The following is a 24,196-nucleotide window of genomic DNA, read 5'->3' on the forward strand; positions in this document are numbered from 1 at the left end:
AAAATAAAAAATCTTTTTTTTTTCCCACAAAAATGATTTTTATCCCCCCAAATTTTTATTTTCCAGAGTGTAACAAGAGAACTTGGACCCCAAAAGTTGTCCAATTTGTCCCGAGTACGCTGATACCCCATATGTTGGGGTAAACCCTTGTTTGGGTGCACGGGAGAGCTTGGAAGGGAAGTAGCACTGTTTTACTTTTTCAACGCAGAATTGGCTGGAATTGAGATCGAACACCATGTTGCGTTTGGAGAGTCCCTGATGTGCCTAAACAATAGAAACCCCCAATTCTAACTGAAACCCTAATCCAAACACACCCCTAACCCTAATCCCAACAGTAACCGTAACCACACCCCTAACCCTGACACACCCCTAACTCTAATCCAAACCCTAATCCCAACCGTAAATGTAATCCAAACCCTAACTTTAGCCCCAACCCTAACCCTAACTTTAGCCCCAACCCTAACCCTAACTTTAGCTCCAACCCTAACCCTAACTTTAGCCCCAACCCTAACCCTAACTTTAGCCCCAACCCTAACCCTAACTTTAGCCCCAACCCTAACCCTGATTTTAGCTCCAACCCTAGCCCTAAACCTAGCCCTAACCCTAGCCCTCACCCTAGACCTAACTCTAACGGGAAAATGGAAATAAATACATTTTTTTATTTTATTATTTTTCCCTAACTAAGGGGGTGATGAAGGGGGGTTTGATTTACTTTTATAGCGTTTTTTATAGCGGATTTTTATGATTGGCAGCTGTCACACACTAAAAGACGCTTTTTATAGCAAAAAAGTTTTTGCGTCTCCACATTTTGAGACCTATAGTTTTTCCATATTTTGGTCCACAGAGTCATGTGAGGTCTTGTTTTTTGCGGGACGAGTTGACATTTTTATTGGTAACATTTTCTGACACATGACAGTTTTTGATCGCTTTTTATTCCGATTTTTGTGAGGCAGAATGACCAAAAACCAGCTATTCATGAATTTCTTTTGGGGGAGGCGTTTATACCGTTCTGCATTTGGTATAATGGATAAAGCAGTTTTATTCTTCGGGTCAGTACAATTACAGCGATACCTCATTTATATCATTTTTTTATGTTTTGGCGCTTTTATACGATAAAAACTATTTCATAGAAAAAATAATTATTTTGGCCTCGCTTTATTCTCAGGACTATAACTTTTTTATTTATTTGCTGATGATGCTGTATGGTGGCTCGTTTTTTGCAGGACAAGATGACGTTTTCAGCGGTACCATGGTTATTTATATCCGTCTTTTTGATCGCGTGTTATTCCACTTTTTGTTCGACGGTATGATAATAAAGCGTTGTTTTTTGCATCTTTTTTTTTTTCCTTACGGTGTTTACTGAAGGGGTTAACTAGTGGGACAGTTTTATAGGTGGGTTGTTTATTTAGATAAAGAAATGTATTTATGGGATTAATTTTTTTTTTTTTCTTTATCTAGGAATTTTTTTTTTCTATTTTTTTTTACACATACTTTTTTACTTTGTCCCAGGGGGGGGACATCACAGATCGTTGATCTGACAGATTGCACAGCACTCTGACAGATCAGCGATCTGCCTTACAGAACTGCAGGCTTACCAAGCGCCTGCTCTGAGCAGGCACTTGGTAAGCCACCTCCCTCCCTGCAGGACCCGGATGCCGCGGCCATTTTGGATCCGGGCCTTGCTGCAGGGAGGAAGGTAGGAGACCCTCGCAGCAACGCGATCACATCGCGTCGCTGCGGGGGTCTCAGGGAAGCCCGCAGGGAGCCCCCTCCCTACGCGATGCTTCCCTGCACCGCCGGCACACCGTGATCATCTTTGTTCACGGTGTGCCGGGGGTTAATGTGCCGGGAGCGGTCCATGACTGTTCCTGGCACATAGTGCCGGATGTCAGCTGCGATAGGCAGCTGACACCCGGCCGCGATCGGCCGCGCTCCCCCCGTGAGCGCGGCCGATCGCATATGACGTACTATCCCGTCACTGGGAATTAAGTCCCAGGGCACCTTGATGGGATAGTACGTCATGGGATTAAGGGGTTAAACTCCTGACATGACAGTAAGGTCAATATTGTATTACATAAAAGTGACAAAGTATAACTTACAAAATTAGCAATTTTACCATAATTAGTTGATGTAGAAATAATTAAAAACATCATATCAAAAACTACTATATCTAGTATTTTGTATACTCTGCATGATTTTTAAGGACAGCAAGCACCAAGTCTTCTAGGCATGGAATGAACAAGTTGTTGCCATATTGCAACATTTATCATTTTCCATTCTCCAAATCCCCATAGGTGTTCAGTTGGGTGCAGATCAGGAGACATATTTGGCCACAGAATCTCTTTCACCCTGTTTTTATTCAGAAATGCAACAGTGACCTTAGAAGTGTGTTCTGAATCATTATCTTGGAAAAGTGCACATTTACCAATGGGCACAGAGTGATGGTAGCAACTTTTTTAATATAGAGCAGTACAACTGTGAATTCCTGATATCATCAATGAAATGTAACTCCCGAACACTAGCAGCATTAATGCCGCCCCACATAAGGACACTGCCTCCCCTATGCTTCTGTGTAGGCACCATTCATTTTTTTTTATATTCCTCACCTTTAGACCCCTTACAGTTTTAAAGCCATCAGTTTCAAAAACTTTTATCGAGGACTCATCACTCCAGCGTATAGAGTCCAAGTAACCTTCATATTTTTCAGCATGGGCCCAGGCAAATTATGGGCTGGAATTTTTCTGTTTTTCTGCACAGGAATTGGGAGAGGCCTCTTTCTTTGACAAGACCCATGCATGCCATTGCTCTGCAGAGTACTTTATATTGTGTTACGGGAAACACTCACCCCAGTGTTCTTTAACTAACTGCAATGAACTTGCCTATCGATTTTACTGTTACAAAGGTTTTGTCCCTCGGACAATTTTGAGTGTTACTGAGAGATTTTTTCATGCTGATTTCAGAAATGACTTCAGATTTTTCCTATCACGTAAGGTTTTTGAAAAATGTTACCAAAAATTATAATGTTCGGTTATAATTCTAAAAACTCATATATGAATTTCTGCTACATATGCGGAGAATGTACAATGAAAGCACAAAAGAAGGAAATGACTCCACTTGTTAAGAAAGCATATGAACTATACTTTGAATGTTCAATTGGAGATCAGGACAAACAGTGGGCACCTCATATATGCTGTGCCTCTTGTTCTAGAAGCCTTATAGCATGGCTGAATGGATCATGACCTTCAATGCCGTTCACTGTCCCAATGATATGGAGAAAGCAGAGAGATCATGTAACAGATTGCTACTTCTGCCTTACAAATGTAACAGGATAGTCAGCAAAGAACAATAAATCAATAGAATATCCTAACCTTCTTTCAGCGATTAGACCCGTGCCACACGATGAAAGTCTTCGTGTTCCAAAGCCGCCCAAAGTATGGACAATGGAGAACGACAAAGAGGAACTAACAATGTCAGTGGAAAATGAAACTTCTGAAGACCCTGACTTTGAGGCTATGTGCACACGTATTCTAGGTCCACTGCGGATTTTTCTGCAGCGGATTTGATAAATCCGCAGTGGAAAACCGCTGCAGATTTATCGTGGATTTACCGCGTTTTTTCTGCGGATTTCACTGCGGTTTTACAACTGCGGATTTCTATTGGAGTAGTTGTAAAACCGCTGCGGAATCCGCAGAAAGAAGTGACATGCTGCGGAATGTAAACCGCTGCATTTCCACGTGTTTTTTTTCGCAGCATGTGCACAGTGTTTCTGGTTTCCCATAGGTCTACATTGAACTGTAAACTCATGGGAAACTGCTGCGGAAATGCTGCGGATCCGCAGCAAAATCCGCATCGTGTGCACATACCCTGAGCCTTCTACATGCAATCCACATCTGTTCAGTCAAGCTGATCTGAGTGACTTGGTCAGAGATTTGAAATTGTCAAAGAGGCAGGCAGAAATATTGGGATCAAGGCTACAAAAACGGAATCTCTTATTATTAGAAGACCCTAATCAATTTTTCAACCATGTAGACAGGTTTACCTTTTGCAACTACGTCCTGGAGTTTGTTTGGTGCTCTTGGATGTGAACATGACCCGAAGGAATGGCGACTGTTCGTTGACCCATCAGTTTTAAGTCTGAAGGCTGTTTTACTACACAACGGAAATATCTATCCTTCTATACCTATTGGATATGCCGTACACATGAAAGAAATGTATGAGAATATGGAGTTACTGTTGACCCACATTAATTATAGAAATTATAACTGGAACATATGTGGTGATCTAAAAGTTGTTGCACTTTTTCTTGGACTGCAGCTTGGATGTAACAAGTACTGTTGTTTTATTTGTGAGTGGGACAGTCGTGCACAAGAAATGCACTATTTCGGAAAGGACTGGCCACTCCGCCAGAACTTGGTTGCTGGACAGAAGAATGTTTAACATAATCCTCTGGTTGATCCAGCAAAGATACTTCTCCCTCCTTTGCAAATTATTATGAAGAATTTTGTCAAAGCAATGAACAAAGAATCGGAAGCCTTTTCTTACTTGCGACAGAAATGTCCAATAAGTGATGCAAAGATTAAAGAAGGTATTTTTATCGGCCCACAGATTGGAGATCTAATGAATGACAGAAGATTTGATGGTATTTTGCAAGGTGCTGAACAAGTGGCATGGAGAGCCTTTAAAGATGTGACCTTCAACTTCCTTGGCAACAGCAGGGCACCGAACTTTGAACAACTCGTGGACAACATGCTCATAGCATATCATTTGATGAAATGCAATATGTCACTAAAAATGCATTTTCTACATTCTCACTTGGATTTTTTCCCAGCCAATCTTGGTGCCGATAGCAATGAAAGAAAGATTTCACCAAGACATTGCGCTGATGGAGAAAAGGTACCAGGGAAAGTGGAGTACGTCAATGCTGGCTGACTATTGCTGGAATTTTATTTTGCTACTGACATCGATGCACATGTATGTAGTGTCTCGGACGTCATAATGTAGATTATAAACTGTTGCTCCTTAACCCCTTACTGCCAGCTGACGGAATAGTACATCAGCTGGCAGTATCCCCTGCTTTGAGGTGGGCTTCGGTGGTGAGCCCACCTCAAAGTTGCAACATGTCAGCTGTTTTTAACAGCTGACATGTGCCGCAGTAGGTGCGAGAGGAATTGGGATCCGCCAGTGCCTATTAAGTAGTTAAATGCCACTGTCAAATTCTGACAGCGGGCATTTAAATTCACTTCCGGACGCCGGTCCGGAAATACACGCAGCGACGACCCCCGTCACGTGATCGGGGGTCATCGCTGCGTTGCCATCCCAACCAGAGGTCTCCTTGAGACCTCTATGGTTGTTGATGGCAGATTGCTACAGCAAGCCTATAATTCTGCTGCATAGAGGTGATCTGAGCATCACCTCTAGGTAGCAGAGGCGATCGCGCTATGGCAGCTTCTAGCCTCCTATGGAGGCTATTGAGCATGCAAAAAGTAAAAAAAAGTGTTTCAGAATATTAACCCCCTCATGACCTTGGGATTTTTCGTTTTTCCGTGTTCGTTTTTCACTCCCCTCCTTCCCAGAGCCATAACTTTTTTATTTTTCCGTCAATTTGGCCATGTGAGGGCTTATTTTTTGCGGGACGAGTTGTACTTTTGAACAACATCATTGTTTTTAGCATGTCGTGTACTAGAAAACAGGAAAAAAATTCCAAGTGCGGTGAAATTGCAAAAAAAGTGCAATCCCACACGTGTTTTTTGTTTGGCTTTTTTCTATGTTCACTAAATGCTAAAACTGACCTGCCATTATGACTCTCCAGGTCAGTACGAGTTCATAGACACCTAACATGACTAGGTTATGTTTTAACTAAGTGGTGAAAAAAAATTCCAAACTTTGCTAAAAAAAAAAAAAAAATTGTGCCATTTTCCGATATTCGTAGCGTCTCCATTTTTCATGATCTGGGGTCGGTTGAGGGCTTATTTTTTGCGTGCCGAGATGACGTTTTTAATGATAGTATTTTGGTGAAGATACGTTCTTTTGATCGCCCGTTATTGCATTTTAATGCAATGTCGCGGTGACCTAAAAAACGTAATTCTGGCGTTTCGAATTTTTTTCTCGCTACGCCGTTTAGCGATCAGGTTAATGCTTTTTTTTAATTGATAGATCGGGCAATTCTGAGCGCGGCGATACCAAATATGTGTAGATTTGATTTTTTTATTGATTTATTTTGATTGGGGCGAAAGGGGGGTGATTTAAACTTTTATATTTTTTTATTTTTTTCACTTTTTTTAACTTTTTTTTTTACTTTTGCTATGCTTCAATAGTCTCCATGGGAGGCTAGAAGCAGGCACAACTCGATCGCCTCTGCTACATAGCAGCGATCATCAGATCAGAATTGCAGGTGTGCTGTGAGTGCCGACCACAGGGTGGCGCTCACAGCCAACGGTGATCAGTAACCATAGAGGTCTCTATGACCTCTATGGTTACCATCCTGACGCATCGCCGATCCCCGATCATGTGACGGGGGTCGGCGATGACGTCATTTCCGGCCGCCAAGGCCGGAAGCGGTAGTTAAATGCCGTGTCTGCCCGCGCCTATTACGGGCACATGTCAGCTGTTCAAAACAGCTGACATGTCCCGGCTTTGATGCGGGCTCACCGCGGAGCCCTGCATCAAAGCAGGGGATCTGACCTTGGACGTACTATCCCGTCCGAGGTCAGAAAGGGGTTAAAAAAGCATAAAAGTTCAAATCACCCCCCTTTCGCCCCAATCAAAATAAAACAATAAAAAAAAATCAAACATACTTATTTGGTATCGCCACGTTTAGAATCGCCCGATCTATCAATAAAAAAATTAACCTGATCGCTAAACGGCGTAGTGAAAAAAAAAATCAAAATGCCAGAATTACGTTTTTTTGGTCGCCGCAACATTGCATTAAAATGCACTAAGGGGCAATCAAAAGAACTTATCTGCACAAAAGTGATATAATTAAAAACGTCAGCTTGTCCTGCAAAAAATAAGCCCTCACACAGCCATATTGATGGAAAAATAAAAAAGTTATGGCTCTGGAAAGAAGGGGAGCGAAAAAGAAAAACGAAAAAATCTAAATAAGTTCCGGTCATGAAGGCGTTAAAAACCTTACGTGATACAGACTTTTGGAACACATATTCATGTTCAGCCCGTCACATGACTGGATTAAAACCAAAACCAGAATCTCAATTTGCAGACAGTGTGTTTCGGGATACTGCCCCTCGTCAATGCAAAAGGCAATTTACATATTTCCCAGAGGAGCATTGCGGCTTAAATGTCTCCTCATCTCAGTATGCTTAACATGTCACTCTCCGCAAGGAGAAATGTTACCCCTTGGATCACAGTCAGACACCTCTCACACAGCGAAACCAGATTTCATACTTTGCACTGACGAAAGGCAGTACCCTGAATCACAGTGTCTGCAAATTGAGATTCTGCTTTGGCTTTTATCCTAAGTCATGTGACAAGGCTTGTTAGAGGGTCGACATTGACTTACAAAGATTGCTACTTGTGGCATTAGAGTCCTAGTCCTCTTCCTCTCTGAAGAGACAATTTGCTGAATTCTTGTTGATTAAAGTTGTGTAGTGTAAACTTTAACTTTGTTCTTCGATACATTTTTTTTAGATATATGGTTTTCAATACATTTGTTGGGAAAATTATTTTTATGTCTGTGCAAAATAGCAAATCTTGTATGCAATCAATGTCCCACTTTTGTGCAAGTATTGTGTAGTATAGTATCCAATAGAAAATGTTTACTCTGAAAGGATACCAATGGTTTTCTGATAAATCTGTTGGGCTGCAGTCCTTTATGCTGATCACTGTATATATACACACATGATGTATACATTATATATTGCAGCTGTTCTTGCCTGTGATGGACACAAAGTTTTCTTGGAGGAAATACCTGATCGGGACACTGTGGAACTTATGGTTAATGGAGAGATTGTATTTCACTGTAATATCAAGGAACTTGACTTTGGTAAGAATAGGATATTTCCTTTCAAGTAATGTTTTACCAAACTTTTAACTGAATCATATATTAATATAAATATTCTAAATAATCTAAATATTTGTATCTACTGGCTAAGGCCGGTTTCATATTTGCGGTTGTGTCCGCAGTGTTTCTTCCGCAATTATCCGCATGCGTTGTGTATTCCTATCTTTAACATTAGGAACGCATGTGTCTGAGTTCGATTGCGTTTTGCCGTGTTTGACAATGCATGCGTTGTTTCGTCGTCTGCGGTTTGGCGCGGTAAACGCAACATGTAATAATTTTAGAGGCGTCAATTTGCTGCCTAGAAACGTATGCGGTTGTTAGCAGATGGAATGCGGCAAAAAAAGCATTGCTGTCTATGTGAACGCATGTGGCCGCAGGCACATGCATTTGCTTGCACTTGTGAACGCATGCGTTGCACCAGAGAAAAACATGTCTAGACACTAATTAGCCACCCCCCACATACAGGGTGATAAAGGGAGTGAGTGGACATTTGCAGGTCACTACTCAGCAGACAGAGAAGCAGAGCAGACAAAAGCACCTTGGAGGAAACAAGACTCTGAACAATGTGAGTATATGCTAGCCAATGCCTTTATTTTCTATTTTCTGTCTCTACATGTCCTAATTTCTGCCATTTCTTTCTTTCTGCATGCATCAGAATGTCATCTTCTGATGAGGAGCAACGTCATGGGCCTTCTCAAGCCGAACATGTCAGTGAAGTGAGTACTCAACTCCTCAGATTGGTAAGTATTCACTGTCACATCTACACATGTGACATTTTTTTTTCCCTTTTTTTTAGCGCACTTCTTCCACTGCGGCAGAGGGTGAGCAGGAGCAGCGGGGTCATGGTCGGGTGGCAAGGCAGCAGCGTGTAAGTATACCTGGCTGACTGTTTACTGTATCTTCACTTTAGTATTCTTGAATCTTCCTCTCTTTACTTTCCTCTTTCTTTACATTTTTCTTCTGGACTCCATTTTTATCTTGACTTTCATTATTCATGCCATTTCACAGCCTCTGTTTTCTTTCTTTTCCTTATGTTAATGTATCCAACATTAATGTCTCCATTTATTTTTTAGGTTCCAGAATGGGATGAGGACCTCATTGACAACGATATCCTCATCTCCCTGGTCCATGAGCGAGTCCCGTTGTGGGACACCCGGGTTCCACAGCACTCAGACAACTTGACGATCCGGCGGCTATGGAATGAGGTGGCCAAAGCGATGTGGGATGGCTGGGACAACGCCCCGACTCGGATCCAAAATGTATTTTGTAAGTATTACAATGCAGTGTGAAGCAGCAGAGACCTTGGCCGTGCACACACAACTGTGTGTGATGACAGAAACTCTCAGGAGTTTCTCTCATCACACACAGTTGTGTGAGCACGGCCAAAAGTCCATTGTCTAACCAGATTTTTTTTTTTCAACAGTGCTCAAAGTCAAAACACTTTGGCGTTCGATGAAGGACCGCTTTAACAAGGACCTACGTCAAGAGAGCCGTGTTCCCAGTGGTTCTGGAGCAAGGATCCAAAAGTATAAATACCACCGCATTCTGGCATTTTTAAGACCGGTCCTTGCCCAGAGAACGTTAGTATTTTTCCGGCGTATTAGGTTGTGCTGTATTGCCATAATCTCTATGTTTCTATTCAACAGGAGTTGGCGTTTTTTTAGTTTTTGGTATTAATTTTTTTTTACTTTTTTCACAGCACATGGAGCAGCACTGTTGACCCAGGTTCTGGGGCGGTCCTTCATTAGACAGCCACGGACCCGTCCCAGCCATCCTGCAGCGCTGCAGCAAGTGGGCTGCCAGACTAACTGGAGACCAGGAAGCTGGTCCATCAGGTGTTCTCTTTTCCCAGTCCTCTGCTTCTGCCCCTTTGTTTTTGGGCTCCTCCCGGCAGTGGCAGAGGGCACCAGACAGGTCACTCATGCCCGAGTTTTTGCACTTGAGCTCGGTTTTTCACGATGGACTCAGGGCTTTGGGTGACCGACTGGATACTGCCATTAGCCATATGAATACACGTATCCAGGAGGTCACCAAAAGTCTTGACCAAGTAAAAGCCGACCTCCAGAGGCCATCACATCATTTTTTTAACCTAATTGAACAGGGCATGTCGGAATACCTTACTCCTAATCTCCAGTTTAGTGTCATGCAGGCCTGCAATGCTGCTTACATGCAGGCTATGCAGCAGAGTCGGTATTTTCAGCAGACAGTGGCCGCATATCCACCTGTGCCTACACTGTCACGATTGACCTCAATGCCGACCTCTGCTGCATACCACTGCACGGCCACCTCCATTCCAAGCACTGCAGAACCCCACTACAGCACCACCACCATGCCGAGTGCTGTATGACAGCCCACCGTCACCACCATGACAACTGCTGCTCCTGCTTGGACCTCCTCCACTAACACCACCATGCAGCAGCAGGACCCTGGCATGGCCTTCCGCTCCGCAACCACGATGCAGCAGGACCCTGACATGGCCGTCCGCTCTGCCACCACGATGCAGCAGGACCCTGGCATTCCCTTCCGCTCCGCCACCACAATGCAGCAGGACCCTGGCATGTCCTTCCACTCCGCTACCACGATGCAGCAGGACCCTGGCATGGCCTTACAAACTTCTACCGCCACCATGCAGCAGCAGCAGCATGATAAAGACAGTGACATTTTGGCCACTATGACCAGGCCGCAAGAAATGAGCCCACTGAGGCTCCCCAGACCGCTGAGCCAATCCCAAAAAGGGAGAGAAAAAGCGGACTATTTTTATTCCTCCCCCCTCACCTTTCAATGTGTTTGTTATGTCAGGTTTGTCTCACCCTTCCAGTGTGTCTCAGCCCTCTCATGTGTCAAGCCCCATCCCCGATCTGCCAGACCCCAGTAATTTACTTGCCCCTTCTCCTGCCACCCCTGTGTCGTCCACAGTGAGTCAAGCTTCACAGCTACATACCCCCCGTTTACAGTACTCTACCCCAAGCAGCCGCAGTTAATTTTTTTTTTATTTGTTAACAAAATAAATAATAATGTTTTTTGCCTCCAAAAAGGATTGGTTAATTATGTATTTCTCCGCCGGCAACACACACCGTGCACCAAATAAAAAACTGCGCCGCACACTTTATTTTTTGCCCACATCATAGGTCCAGTAGTTAGCAAGTCCAACACTGCAGTTTTGTGTGTCTTTAGTATAGAGATATGAGGTGGTTTAAACAATTTTTATACTTGTATTTTCTCCATAATCTCTTCCTTCAGCTTAGTCTGTGACTAGTGTTGCAAACTGAAGAAAAAAATGGTGGCAATACAATGCAGAACTATACTCAACAGGTCAGGTGTCCAAAAACGTATTAGTTGGGACACCTGACCTGGTGAGTAGAGAACTGCCTTGTATAACCTCCATTTTCTCTTCTGTGTACGTAATCTATTTCACACAAAGTGAAGGGACGATGGCGGTCATACAAGGCATATCTATGCTCACCTGGACATGTGTCAGAAATAGTGAATTCATGAGGCTGTTATATGTGCATCATGAATTCATTATTTCTGACACCTCACTTGATGAGTATAGATCTGTTTTGTATAACAGCCATTGTCTCTTGAGTCTGTGTCCAATGGATACTGCAGAACAGAATCAGGACGCAATGACGTCAACAACCTTACCACTAATAACCTGGCTGCCGTCACACTAGCAGTATGTGGTCAGTATTTTACATCAGTATTTGTAAGCCAAAACCAGGAGTGGAACAATTAGAGGAAAAGTATAATATTAACATATTTAGCACTTCTGCATTTATCACCCACTCCTGGTTTTGGCTTACAAATACTGATAGAAAATACTGACCAAATACTGCTAGTGTGACGGCAGCCTTGGTTTGTAGAGGAAATACATAGGAAACACGGTCAAGATACCAAAAAATAAAGTTTATTAACAACAAATATTAGGAACATTTAAAAAAATAACTGGTACAGACCAAATCCCAACAGGACATTTACACAACATTGTCCTGCCATGACACACGTCCAATATCTGAATAAAAAAAGGCAGCAAATTGGTCCCGAATGTGGCCAACTTCAGCAGTTGACCGCAGCGGGTGATGCTGGTAATCTGGCAATGGGTTTCCAACTGGTTCATCCAGTTCAATGTTGGGTCGTTCCTTAGCCATTATGTAATTGTGGAGAACCACACAGTCTTTGACCACCTCATTGACTGTCTCCATTTTTAGATTAATGGCTGTTGCAAGAATTCGCCATTTTGAGACTAGAATCCCAAAGGTACACTCTACTGTTCTTCGGACCCTGGTCAGTCTGTAGTTAAAGATCCTTTTATTGTGGTTCAAGTCCCAACTGGAATATGGCTTCAGTAGGTTTTCACACATCTGAAAGGCCTAATCCCCAACCATAACAAATGACATCGGTGGACCTTGAGTGTTGGGGAGTGGTCGTGGCCGTGGAAAATTAAAATTTTTGCCATACAACGGTGCCCCATATCCGAGTTCTTGAAAGTCTGGGAATCGTTGCCACGGCCAAAAGCTCCAATGTCCACGGCGATGAAGAGACAGTCTGCATCGGCTATTGCCATGAGCACAACAGAAAAATATTTTTTATAATTGAAGTACTCCGATCCTGTTCTGACTGGTTTGATAATGCGGATGTGCTTTCCATCCACCGCTCCCAAATAGTTGGGGAAATCACACACACTCCAGAATTTTTCAGCAATTTCAATCCACATGGGGAGGGGTATAAGCTCATCCCGGAGAACATTCCACAAAGCCCGGCAGGTGTCTGCAACTATTCCAGACAGGGTGGAAATTCCAAGCCGGTATTGGAAGTGGAGGGATGATAAACTCTCTCCAGTTGCCAGAAATCTGGAATAAAATTAAAAAAAAAAAAATTACAATCAATTCTATTTATGGTGTTGTTATGTTAAAGACATAAAGGAAAATAAAAAAAAAAACATGTCAGAACACCCAAAACTAGCACTGGCATTTGTTTAGATTTGTTACGTACCTTAATGTAACCAGCAGACGTTCCTCTGGTGGAATCGCTCTACGGAGCTGGGTGTCCTGTCTCCGGATGGCTCCTTGAACACGAGCAAGCAAATCCCGGAAAGAGTCTTGCAACATCCTTGTATATTCCAGGAATTTGTTCGGGTTGGCATTAAGCTCGCCATACAGCGTGTGATAGGCTTCACGGCTCTCACGTAGTTTGATAATGGGGTGTCTCCAAAAACGCCTACGCCGTGTCCTCCATATTTCACAATTTCTGTGTTGCTCCCAAGCAAACGCACAGGCAAGAAACAGCTTGATGCTTAAATCCAGGTTGAAATAAAAGCTCCCCATGCGAAAATCCATCAGGACACAGGATAGAGTAGCACACTGTTAAGATCTCAGCAGTCCTAGGGTCTATATATAGATATCCCATAATACACGCCCTCTATAGTCCCATTGGCAGTGTCTGTTATCTAGATTTTTCTCTTGTAAAATTTTCCACCATGCGCACAAAAAACGCGTGAAAACGCGGTGCTTTATTAACTGCATGCGTTCCCGCATGCGTCTAAAAAACGCTGCATTTGTATGTGCTTCTATGCATTTTTTCCAGCACTTGCGGATGCAGATTAAACGCTGCGGATTCAAACACAAATGTGAAACTAGCCTAATGCGGTGCAAAGATGTATATCTTTCCTGTATCCTATATTAATAATCATTTAGGGCACAGGCTGACTCCATGTTTTCTATATATTCTGTAAATTACATGCGTACATTATTTTTGTATCCACATTGATCCTGTACATGCACCATTTAGCTACTGACTATACATTTAGACCACTTATCAATAAATCTTTGTACAAGTGTAGCGTCAAATAGGTTGTCCCACAAACAAAACTCATCCTACAATTTGATGTGTTAAAAAATATTCCTATGCTGAGATAATCTTATAAATGTGCCCCTGCTGTGTACTGTGTAATGGCTTTGCCTGATTGTGTAGTAACATTGTCTGATCATACCACATCTCCTGGGCAGGGGTGGATGGAGAGTTACCACAGATAATTTTTTAATCTATAGTTGTGCTCAAAAGTTTACATATCCCAGCAGAATTTTTGCTTTCTTGGCCTTTTTCAGATAATATAAATAACACCAAAACTTTTCCTCCACTCATGGTTATTGGTTGGGTGAAGCCATTTATTGTCAGTCTACTGTGTTTTCTCTTTTTAAATCGTAATGACAACCCAAAACATCCAAATGGCCCTGATCAAACGTTTACATACCACCTTTCTTAATACTATATATTGCCCCTCTAACATCAGTGACAGCTTGAAGTCTTTTGTGGTAGTGGTGGATGAATCTGCAAAAACTCTAGTCCGTGCCCTCATCATCTCTCGCCTTGACTACTGCAACCTCCTGCTCTGTGGCCTCCCCTCTAACACTCTCGCACCCCTCCAATCTATTCTAAACTCTGCTGCCCGACTAATCCACCTGTCCCCCCGCTATTCCCCGGCCTCTCCCCTCTGTCAATCCCATCACTGGCTCCCCATTGCCCAGAGACTCCACTACAAAACCCTAACCATGACGTACAAAGCCATCCACAACCTGTCTCCTCCATACATCTGTGACCTCGTCTCCCGGTACTTACCTACCCGCAACCTCCGATCCTCACAAGATCTCCTACTCTACTCCCCTCTTATCTCCTCTTCCCACAATCGTATACAAGATTTCTCTTGCGTATCACCCCTACTCTGGAACCCTCTACCACAACACATCAGACTCTCGCCTACCATCGAAACCTTCAAAAAGAACCTGAAGACCCACCTCTTCCGACAAGCCTACAACCTGCAGTAACCACCGATCGACCAAACCGCTGCATGACCATCTCTACCCTCACCTACTGTATTCTCACCCATCCCTTGTAGATTGTGAGCCTTCGCGGGCAGGGTCCTCATTCCTCCTGTACCAGTTATGACTTGTATTGTTTAAGATTATTGTACTTGTTTTTATGTATACCCCTCCTCACATGTAAAGCACCATGGAATAAATGGTGCTATAACAATAAATAATAATAATAATAATGAGGTTCTTTATCTTCTCAGATGGTAAAGCCGCCCACTCTTCTTTGCAAATAGTCTCCAGTTCCTGTAAATTCCTGGGCTGTCTAGCATAAACTGCGCACTTGAGATCTCCCAAGAGTGACTCAATGATATTGAGGTCAGGAGACTGAGATGGCCACTCCAGAACCTTCACTTTGTTATGCTGTAGCCAATGACAGGTTGACTTGGCCTTGTGTTTTGGATCGTTGTCATGTTCGAAGTCCAAGTACGTCCCATGCACAGCTTCTGGGCTGATGAGTGCAAATTTGCCTCCAGTATTTGCTGATAACTTGCTGCATTCATCTTTCCTTCAACTTTGACAAAGTTTCTGTCATGCCGTTCTGTCTGTATCTGGTTTTCGGCGTGACAATGCATGTCTTTACTTTAACCCTTTGCTCCTTTCCCCCTAATTGAGCTGGGATTCTGTTGGCTGTTACCTGTTTGAAACCTGCTTAGTTCTCTGCTCTGCTGCGTAGCCGTACATGGATGGTTAGGTCTTTGCTCTACTGCATGACCATACACATGTGCGGTCCCTGGTTGCCGCTGTGGAAGCTGTCCGCGGGTTGTGAGGTCATTTGCAGCTGCTGCATGACTTTCCACGTGTGTCTGGGTGTGCAGCCACTTCCAGGTGCCCTGAGCCTCAGTTACTGCACTGATTGTGCCGCAATGGTTTCTGTTTGTGCTAAGGGCGTGCGTGGCCACATCTCTCCTGCTTTTATCAGGTTTAATGTGTGTACATGAAATGCTGTCCCCAGCCAATTGCTGAGGGGCAACTCCTATACATAGTTCCCCTGCCCTATGGAAGGGGCCTGAGCTGCACACAAAGCTCCTGAACTTTGCTATGTGTGTTTTGGGTTCCTGCACCTCTCCTGTCTATGTTTTAGTACCAAAGTCCTTGCCTTGATTACTGTTATGTCCTGTTCTGGTGCCTGTCCTGGAGGCAGTTTATCCAGGCCTGAATCCTTGATCCTGTACCTGTCCTTTATCTGACCCTGTGTCTGCTGTGTTATATTCCTGGAATCCCTCTGCATCTGGAGCCTTGCACCCAGTGACTTTGTCTCTGGTAACCGGTGTTTCTGCTGAGCATCTACTACTCTGGGTTCTGGCTACCGTGTGGTGCTAGCACCATCCCAGCAATCCTGCAGTTCTAGCACCATCCCACTTGAGTTCCTTCCTAGGTCTGATGCCCGGAGCATGACGACTGCAGTCTAGAACCTGATGACCGCTGCCTGGAGCTTGGAGCCTGATGACTGGGGTGGTGCCTGTAGGTCGTGTCGGCTGTACGGAACCAAGCAACTCCTGTCTGATGTCTGCTGGTGACTCTGTGTCCAGATGTCCTGTCTGTACCCTGATGACCTCCCTGCGTCCCGATGACCTTGTGTACCCTGATATCCTGATGACCTGATGTACATTGATGACATCATGTACCCTGAGGTCCTCGTGTACCCTGATGTTTTGCCTGCGTCCTGATGACCTTGTGTACCCTGATGTCCTTCCTGTATCCTGATGTCTTGATGTCCCGCCTATGTGTGCCTCAGTGATCCATTGGTGCCTTGGGGTCCTCTGGGTGGTACTCTTTTGGGAGGTGTGGAATCGGGAGTGTGAGGGACAAGTCTCCCTCCACTCCTGAAATGTGCCCCCACCCATGGGATTCCCCAGGCTCTTTGTTTTCTTTTAATTAAACAAGCTAGGACAAGCTCTTTTAAAGTTGTTTATTATAAATGACCAGGGTCACCTTTCACTCAATATAAGCTGGAGCTTAGGAGGAAAAAAAAATAGATCAATATAATAGAACAACCTCCAGCACTCAAAATAAGAAAAAGTGAAAAAGTCTTGTCTTCAATGATGAATTTTTTATTATTATTATTTATTCTGGGAGTTCACAGCCGTGAAAACAGGATGTAACAGAAAATTTTCCCAATGTTTCGACCATAAAATGGTCTGCTCTGGGATTGCCGTTTGGAATCTTGTTCACTAATACAGATTGTATCCTTGATAAAGACCATTTTATGGTCGAAACGTTGGGAAAATTTTCTGTTACATCCTGTTTTCACGGCTGTGAACCCCCAGAATAAATAATAATAATAAAAAATTCATCATTGAAGACAAGACTTTTTCACTTTTTCTTATTTTGAGTGCTGGAGGTTGTTCTTTTGAAGTTGTTGACACAAGGGTGCGAACTGTTGGGCAGCTGTGGAAATCTGAACCTCTTTGTGTCACCAAGCACATGGAAAAGCAAGGCTAGTAGGTATTGAATATGGGAAATGATTTATAATTACAGAATGCAATATGTCTAAGATGTACCAAGCACATATTCCAAATCGGCATCCATTTTCCTACGTGCACACATTAGTTAGCCACCTGTAGCACTCTGGATCATGGAGTTATAACGCATAGCTATTAATAATTACATACGGTAGTCATTTTTAGTCTCTAAGCGCAGATAAAATCCAGCAGAATCCAGTTTCTGATGGCCGGAGGTTACGTTTGCTGACGCAGCCCGGAAGGCCTGTAACTAAGATTTGGAACTGTAATCCATCAGCGCCTCCCTGTGGTCACATGCTACCTAACACGGTGATTGCAAACTATCTATACCCTATCCTTGTACTACACTCCTGACTGTACATATTTGCTCTTGTATGTATAGCTGTATTTTCTAGTGCGCCTCTTCAGCGATTAAATATAAAATTAATCTTGGGCTGCTCTTTTATCTCGATCCACGAATCCCCACGTCCGCACTCTCCATTTGTTATATCATACACTACCCCCAGGGTTGGTTCCTGACCCGATCTAAGCCTGCTGTCGGAAGGGGCTTATTGTAAATGAGGAACTCGTGGCAGAATGCCATATTGTTTTAGTGAGGAACTCTGGCAGTGACGGCCGGGAGGTTTAGATATATATCCCCAGCCTGAACTGATGATATATATTCCCCCTCATTGGGCGCGCCTCACTAACTCGTACCTATAAGTGAAGCTTTTCCAGCGACTATTTGCCCTTGGTGCAGTTCCCTGACTGACCTGAGGCAAGTGGTGGTGCCAGAGAGCTGACCCCTGCATGAGCCCCACACAGCCTCCCTATATATAGTGCATGAGCCACACACAGCCTCCCTATATACTGCATGAGCCCCACACAGCCTCACCATGTACAGCATGAGCCCACACAGCCTCCCTATATACTTCATGAGCCCCACAGCCTCCCTATATATACTGCATGAGCCCCACAGCCTCCCAATATACTGCATGAGTGCTACACAGCCTCCCTATATATACTGCATGAGCCCCACACAGCCTCCCTATATATACTGCTTGATCCCCACACAGCCTCCCCATATACAGCATGAGTCCCACACAGCCTCCCTATATATACTGCATGAGCCCCACACAGCCTCCCTATATACTGCATGGGCCCCACACAGCCTCCCTATATACTGCATGAGCCCCACACAGCCTCATATATACTGCATGAGCCCCACACAGCCTCTTTATATATACTGCATGAGCCCCACACACCCTCCCTATATATACTGCATGAGCCTCACACAGCCTCTCCATTTATGCTGCATGAGCCCCACACAGCCTACTTATATATACACTGCATGAGTCCCACACAGCCTCCCTATATACTGCACAAGCCCCACACGGCCTCCCTATATACTGCATGAGTCCCACACAGCCTCCCTATATATGTACTTCATGAGCCCCACACAGCCTTCCCATCTTTACTGCATGAGCCCCACACAGCCTCCCTATATACTGCATGAGCCCCACACAGCCTCCCTATATACTGCATGAGCCCCACACAGCCTCCCCAATATACAGCATGAGCCCCACACAGCCTCCCCATATACTGCATGAGAACCACACAGTATCTCCATATATACAGCATAAGCCCCACACAGCCTCCCCATATACTGTAAAAGCCCCACACGGCCTCCCAATGTGCAACACGAGGCACCCATAACCTCCCCGTGTGCAGCACAAGGACCCCATAGCCTCTTCTTGTGCAGCACAAGGCCCCCATAGCCTCCCCTTGTCAGCACGAGGCCCCCATAGCCTCCCCTTGTGCAGCAAAAGGCTCCCATAGCCTCCCGTTGTGCAGCACGGGGCCTCCATAGCCTCCCCTTGTGCAGCACGAGGCCCCCGTAGCCTCTTCTTGTGCAGCACAAGGCCCCCATAGCCTCCCTTTGTTAGCACGAGGCACCCATAGCCTCCCCTTGTGCAGCAAAAGGCCCCCATAGCCTCTTCTTGTGCAGCATGGGCCTCCATAGCCTCCCCTTGTGCAGCACAAGGACTCCATAGCCTCTTCTTGTGCAGCACAAGGCCCCCATAGCCTCCCCTTGTCAGCACGAGGCCCCCATAGCCTCCCCTTGTGCAGCAAAAGGCCCCCATAGCCTCCCGTTGTGCAGCACGGGGCCTCCATAGCCTCCCCTTGTGCAGCACAAGGACCCCATAGCCTCTTCTTGTGCAGCACAAGGCCCCCATAGCCTCCCCTTGTCAGCACAAGGCCCCCATAGCCTCCCCTTGTGCAGCAAAAGGCCCCCATAGCCTCCCGTTGTGCAGCACAAGGCCCCATAGCCTCCCCTTGTGCAGCAAAAGGCCCCCATAGCCTCCCGTTGTGCAGCACGGGGCCTCCATAGCCTCCCCTTGTGCAGCACGGGGCCTCCATAGCCTCCCCTTGTGCAGCACGAGGCCCCCATAGCCTCCTCTTGTGCAGCACGAGGCCCCCATAGCCTTCCCTTGTGCAGCACGAGGACCCCATAACCTCCCCTAGTGCATTACGAGGCCCTCATAGCCTCCCCTTGTGCAGCACTAGGTCCCAGTAGCCTCCCCTTGTGCAGCACAAGGCCTCCATAGCCTCCCCTTGTGCAGCACAAGGCCTCCATAGCCTCCCCTTGTGCAGCACAAGGCCTCCATAGCCTCCTCTTGTGCAGCACAAGGCCTCCATAGCCTCCCCTTGTGCAGCACAAGGCCTCCATAGCCTCCCCTTGTGCAGCACAACCCCATAACCTCCCCATATGCAGAACAATGCCCCCATAGCCTCCCCATGTGCAGCACAACACTCCCATAGCCTCCTCTTGTGCAGCACAAGGCCCCATAGCCTCCCCTTGTGCAGCAAAAGGCCCCCATAGCCTCCCGTTGTGCAGCACGGGGCCTCCATAGCCTCCCCTTGTGCAGCACAAGGACCCCATAGCCTCTTCTTGTGCAGCACAAGGCCCCCATAGCCTCCCCTTGTCAGCACGAGGCCCCCATAGCCTCCCCTTGTGCAGCAAAAGGCCCCCATAGCCTCCCGTTGTGCAGCACGAGGCCCCATAGCCTCCCCTTGTGCAGCAAAAGGCCCCCATAGCCTCCCGTTGTGCAGCACGGGGCCTCCATAGCCTCCCCTTGTGCAGCACGGGGCATCCATAGCCTCCCCTTGTTCAGCACGAGGCCCCCATAGCCTCCTCTTGTGCAGCACGAGGCCCCCATAGCCTTCCCTTGTGCAGCACGAGGACCCCATAACCTCCCCTAGTGCATTACGAGGCCCCCATAGCCTCCCCTTGTGCAGCACGAGGTCCCCGTAGCCTCCCCTTGTGCAGCACAAGGCCTCCATAGCCTCCCCTTGTGCAGCACAAGGTCTCCATAGCCTCCCCTTGTGCAGCACAAGGTCTCCATAGCCTCCCCTTGTACAGCACAACCCCATAACCTCCCCATATGCAGAACAATGCCCCCATAGCCTCCCCATGTGCAGCACAACACTCCCATAGCCTCCTCTTGTGCAGCACAAGGCCCCATAGCCTCCCCTTGTGCACCACAACAGCCCCATAGCCTCCCCTTGTACAGCACAACACCCCCATAGCCTCCCCTTGTGCAGCACTATACCCCCATAGCCTCCCCTTGTGTAGCACGACCCCCCGTAGCCTCCCCATGCCCACCCAACATCCCATATACATGAAAAAAAATGAACACCACATACCTCGGTCTCGTTTCCCAGCGCTCTGCTTCTGTCTCATTATCTCCAGTGCGCGGACTCTTTGCAGCACACAGCTGACACGATGAAAGGATGTCATTGCGTTAGCTGTTTCACACACTCATTGGTGGAGGAAGTGGCCGGAGGCCCCTCCTCCACCAAAGAAGTCAGACTCAGCGCAGATAGAGACAGTGGACACGGAGCGGCCCGTGGACCTCTGTTTTCCAGAGACAGTCAAAGGGCCAGATGTGGCCCACGGGCCGCACTTTGCCCAAGTCTGGTCTAGACTGATGCCAGAAGGTGATCGCTAAGTGTTTTACTACACACAGGAAACATATATTACTGATACCTATCCGGTAGTGGTAGAAATAAAATCCCAAGTTGGGTACCTTAAGGCCATGTGCACACGTTGAATATTTGGATGCTGACATTTCGCCACCATTTCTGCAACTCTTGGCAAGAAAAAGGTAGCAGGAAATGCGTACGTTTTTCTACATTTCTGCATGCAATTTTCACATGTGTTTTTCTAGTGTTTTGGACAGCAATGAATGCTTTACAGATAGATAATAAATATTATATAGAAAGACAGACATACAGTCATGGCCAATAGTGTTTTCACTCATGAAATTAATCCAGAAAATTACATTTTTCTCCCCGAAAATTATCTTAATTACACAAGTTTTGTTATACATGTTTATTTTTTGTGTCTATTGGAACAAAACAAAAAAAGACAGAAAAATAGGCAACTTGGACATAATTTCACACAAAAACCTCAAAATTGGCTGACCAAAATTGTTAGCACCCTCAACTTAATATTTGGTTGCACACCTTCTGGAATAAATAACTGCCAACAATCGCTTCCTATAGCCATCAACAAGCTTCTTACACCTCTCAACAGGAAATTTGGACGACTCATCTTTTGCAAACTGTGAGGGCGATATAACTACTACTCAGGCGGGAACAATAATTATCCACGCTGTCTATCACTACCAGTTTTCCCAACAGCTCAGGACACTTTCCGCTGCCACCAGATCCTATTCCTGAATTGGTAATGGGTCAGGAGCCAACCCAATTAGTAGTTTAATTTACTTCAGAGGACGTGACAGTACGTTATAGAGCAAGGAGAAACAAAGCTAGTAACTTTATATATTTTACTCCAAAAGGAAGGCAGTGTTTACAAAAGGGTAAAAAGATATTATAAAAAAAATCCTTGATTGGTACATCAATTCAAAGGGATACACATATTAAAACCATTAAAAAAGAGAAAATAGAGGAATGTGCAGGATGCAAAAACAGACCCAGGGCACACTATACAAACACCTCATTGGTTGTAAATACTGTATAAAATGGATAAGTATACTCACATGGAATATAAATAACATTTAAATATTGGATGGTAGTGTGATACATAGAGTAAATACACATACCATGTGTATATATATAAAAACAAAACAAAGTAAACAGGGTGTATGCAAATAATTCTCCAAAGTTTGACATTATGGAAGTCTCACAAGTGCAAACAAATGAGCAGACGAAGATGCAAAATCAAATAACCATATGTTTAATACAAAACAATGCAGGAAAATCGTTACCATATGAATGTGCCCCAGGATTGCCCAAAGCCAGGGTGCATTTGACTAACATATTGCCACTGAGACCAAATAGGTCATTATTATCTATTTCTATAGCATTCACTGATGTGTAAAAATGTATGCAAAAAATGTAAGCAAGTACGCCGCAAATCCACAATCATTTTTGTACCTGCGCTTTCGTAGCATTTTTGACTGACTTCAATGTAAGCCAATGGGTGAAAAAACACTGAACAAATGGACATTCTGCAGATTATTTTCTGCACCATATCTGCCTGTCACAAATTAGCAATGTGTGCTTGACACTTCAGGATTCCCATTCACTTAGGCATCAGGATTCCCTTCAGGTTTTGTTGACAAATCCATTCAGCAAAAACGCAACGTGTGCACATGGCCAAACAAGTCATTTAGCAAATCCAAAAATCTTGCCGTTTGCACACTTAAGCCGGGGTCACATTTACGAGAAACTCGCATGAGTCTCGCGTCTCAATACCCGGTACTCGGACCAGAGCGCTCAGCTGCATAGAAATACATGCAGCCGCACACTCCGGTCCCGAGAGCCGGCGGCAGTGCCGGGTATTGAGACACGAGACTTGTGCGAGTTTCTCGCAAGTGTGACCCCGGTCTAAGCCTTATAGTGGGATGATACAACCTGTTCTGTGGTAATGCCTATATTTATAGCACAGGATTACGTTATTGGGTAAAGAGTTAGCAACAAAGCTACTTATTTACAAAGTATTGATATATACATGCTGAAGAGTGACCAGAACTCCTGCAAAAATGGGAGAAATATTGCTTGTTGGCTAATCTATAGTTTTATTTTTGTGTTGTAGGAGGTGATGGCAAATTGGACCCACTCTGCGAACAAGCAAAACACGCTGTGTTAAAGGCATATTAATAAATATTATGTTAATCTTATGTAATATACAAAATGGGAAAATAATAAAATTGTTACGTAAATTAGAAGGTACTATAAATTACTGCTAATTGAAACGTCCGGCACAATGGTGCCTAACACTGTCAGTGCAATAAACCGTCAAATGTATCAACAGATTTGATCTATTGTTACTTTTTAATTATCTATACAATGTAAATTCTGTACTCATTACACAGCAATGATCAGTACAGGAGCTGAGTTCCCTGACTCTGTAATTGCTGTGACAGAGAAAGGGACTAGGTTAGGTCTAGAGATGAGCCAGTCATCTCACGTTCTCCATAGGGAGCAGTCTAGTGCCAACACAAGAAGTTTACTCATGTTAATTGCTAACAAGAACTAGAACTTTATTATTCAATTTCAGCTTTCTTTAATCTTTTAGTAAAAAACTGAAGTAGAACAAGCAATTTTGCTGCTTGAAACAAGAAGCAGAAATAAAATACTTTATGAACTTTATAGACCTATTCTTGAAGCTCAACTTTTAAAGTGAATGTGTCACCAGATTTCACAATGCAAACTGCACACATCTACTATTTAATTGTCTAAGGGTCACTTCCGTCTGTCTGTCTGTCTTACTGTCTGTCTGTCACGGATATTCATTGGTCACGGCCTCTGTCTGTCATGGAAATCCAAGTCGCTGATTG

The 24,196-nt window shown here is 44.7% G+C and overlaps 1 protein-coding gene across 1 annotated transcript in view; it reads left to right on the forward strand.

Annotated features, from left to right (window-relative positions):
- C2H10orf53 (chromosome 2 C10orf53 homolog) overlaps nucleotides 1–23,854 on the forward strand; it is a 126,463-nt gene extending 102,609 nt beyond the window's left edge. The window contains exons 2-3 of the mRNA XM_069755822.1: nucleotides 7,880–7,999; nucleotides 23,452–23,854. Of these exons, the coding sequence (XP_069611923.1) occupies nucleotides 7,880–7,999; nucleotides 23,452–23,516 (185 nt within the window). The 3' untranslated portion in view covers nucleotides 23,517–23,854. The remainder of the gene's footprint in view (nucleotides 1–7,879; nucleotides 8,000–23,451) is intronic.
- The last annotated feature ends 342 nt before the right edge of the window (nucleotides 23,855–24,196 follow it).

This window comes from Ranitomeya imitator, chromosome 2 (assembly GCF_032444005.1).
Source record: "Ranitomeya imitator isolate aRanImi1 chromosome 2, aRanImi1.pri, whole genome shotgun sequence".
NCBI lineage: Eukaryota > Metazoa > Chordata > Amphibia > Anura > Dendrobatidae > Ranitomeya > Ranitomeya imitator.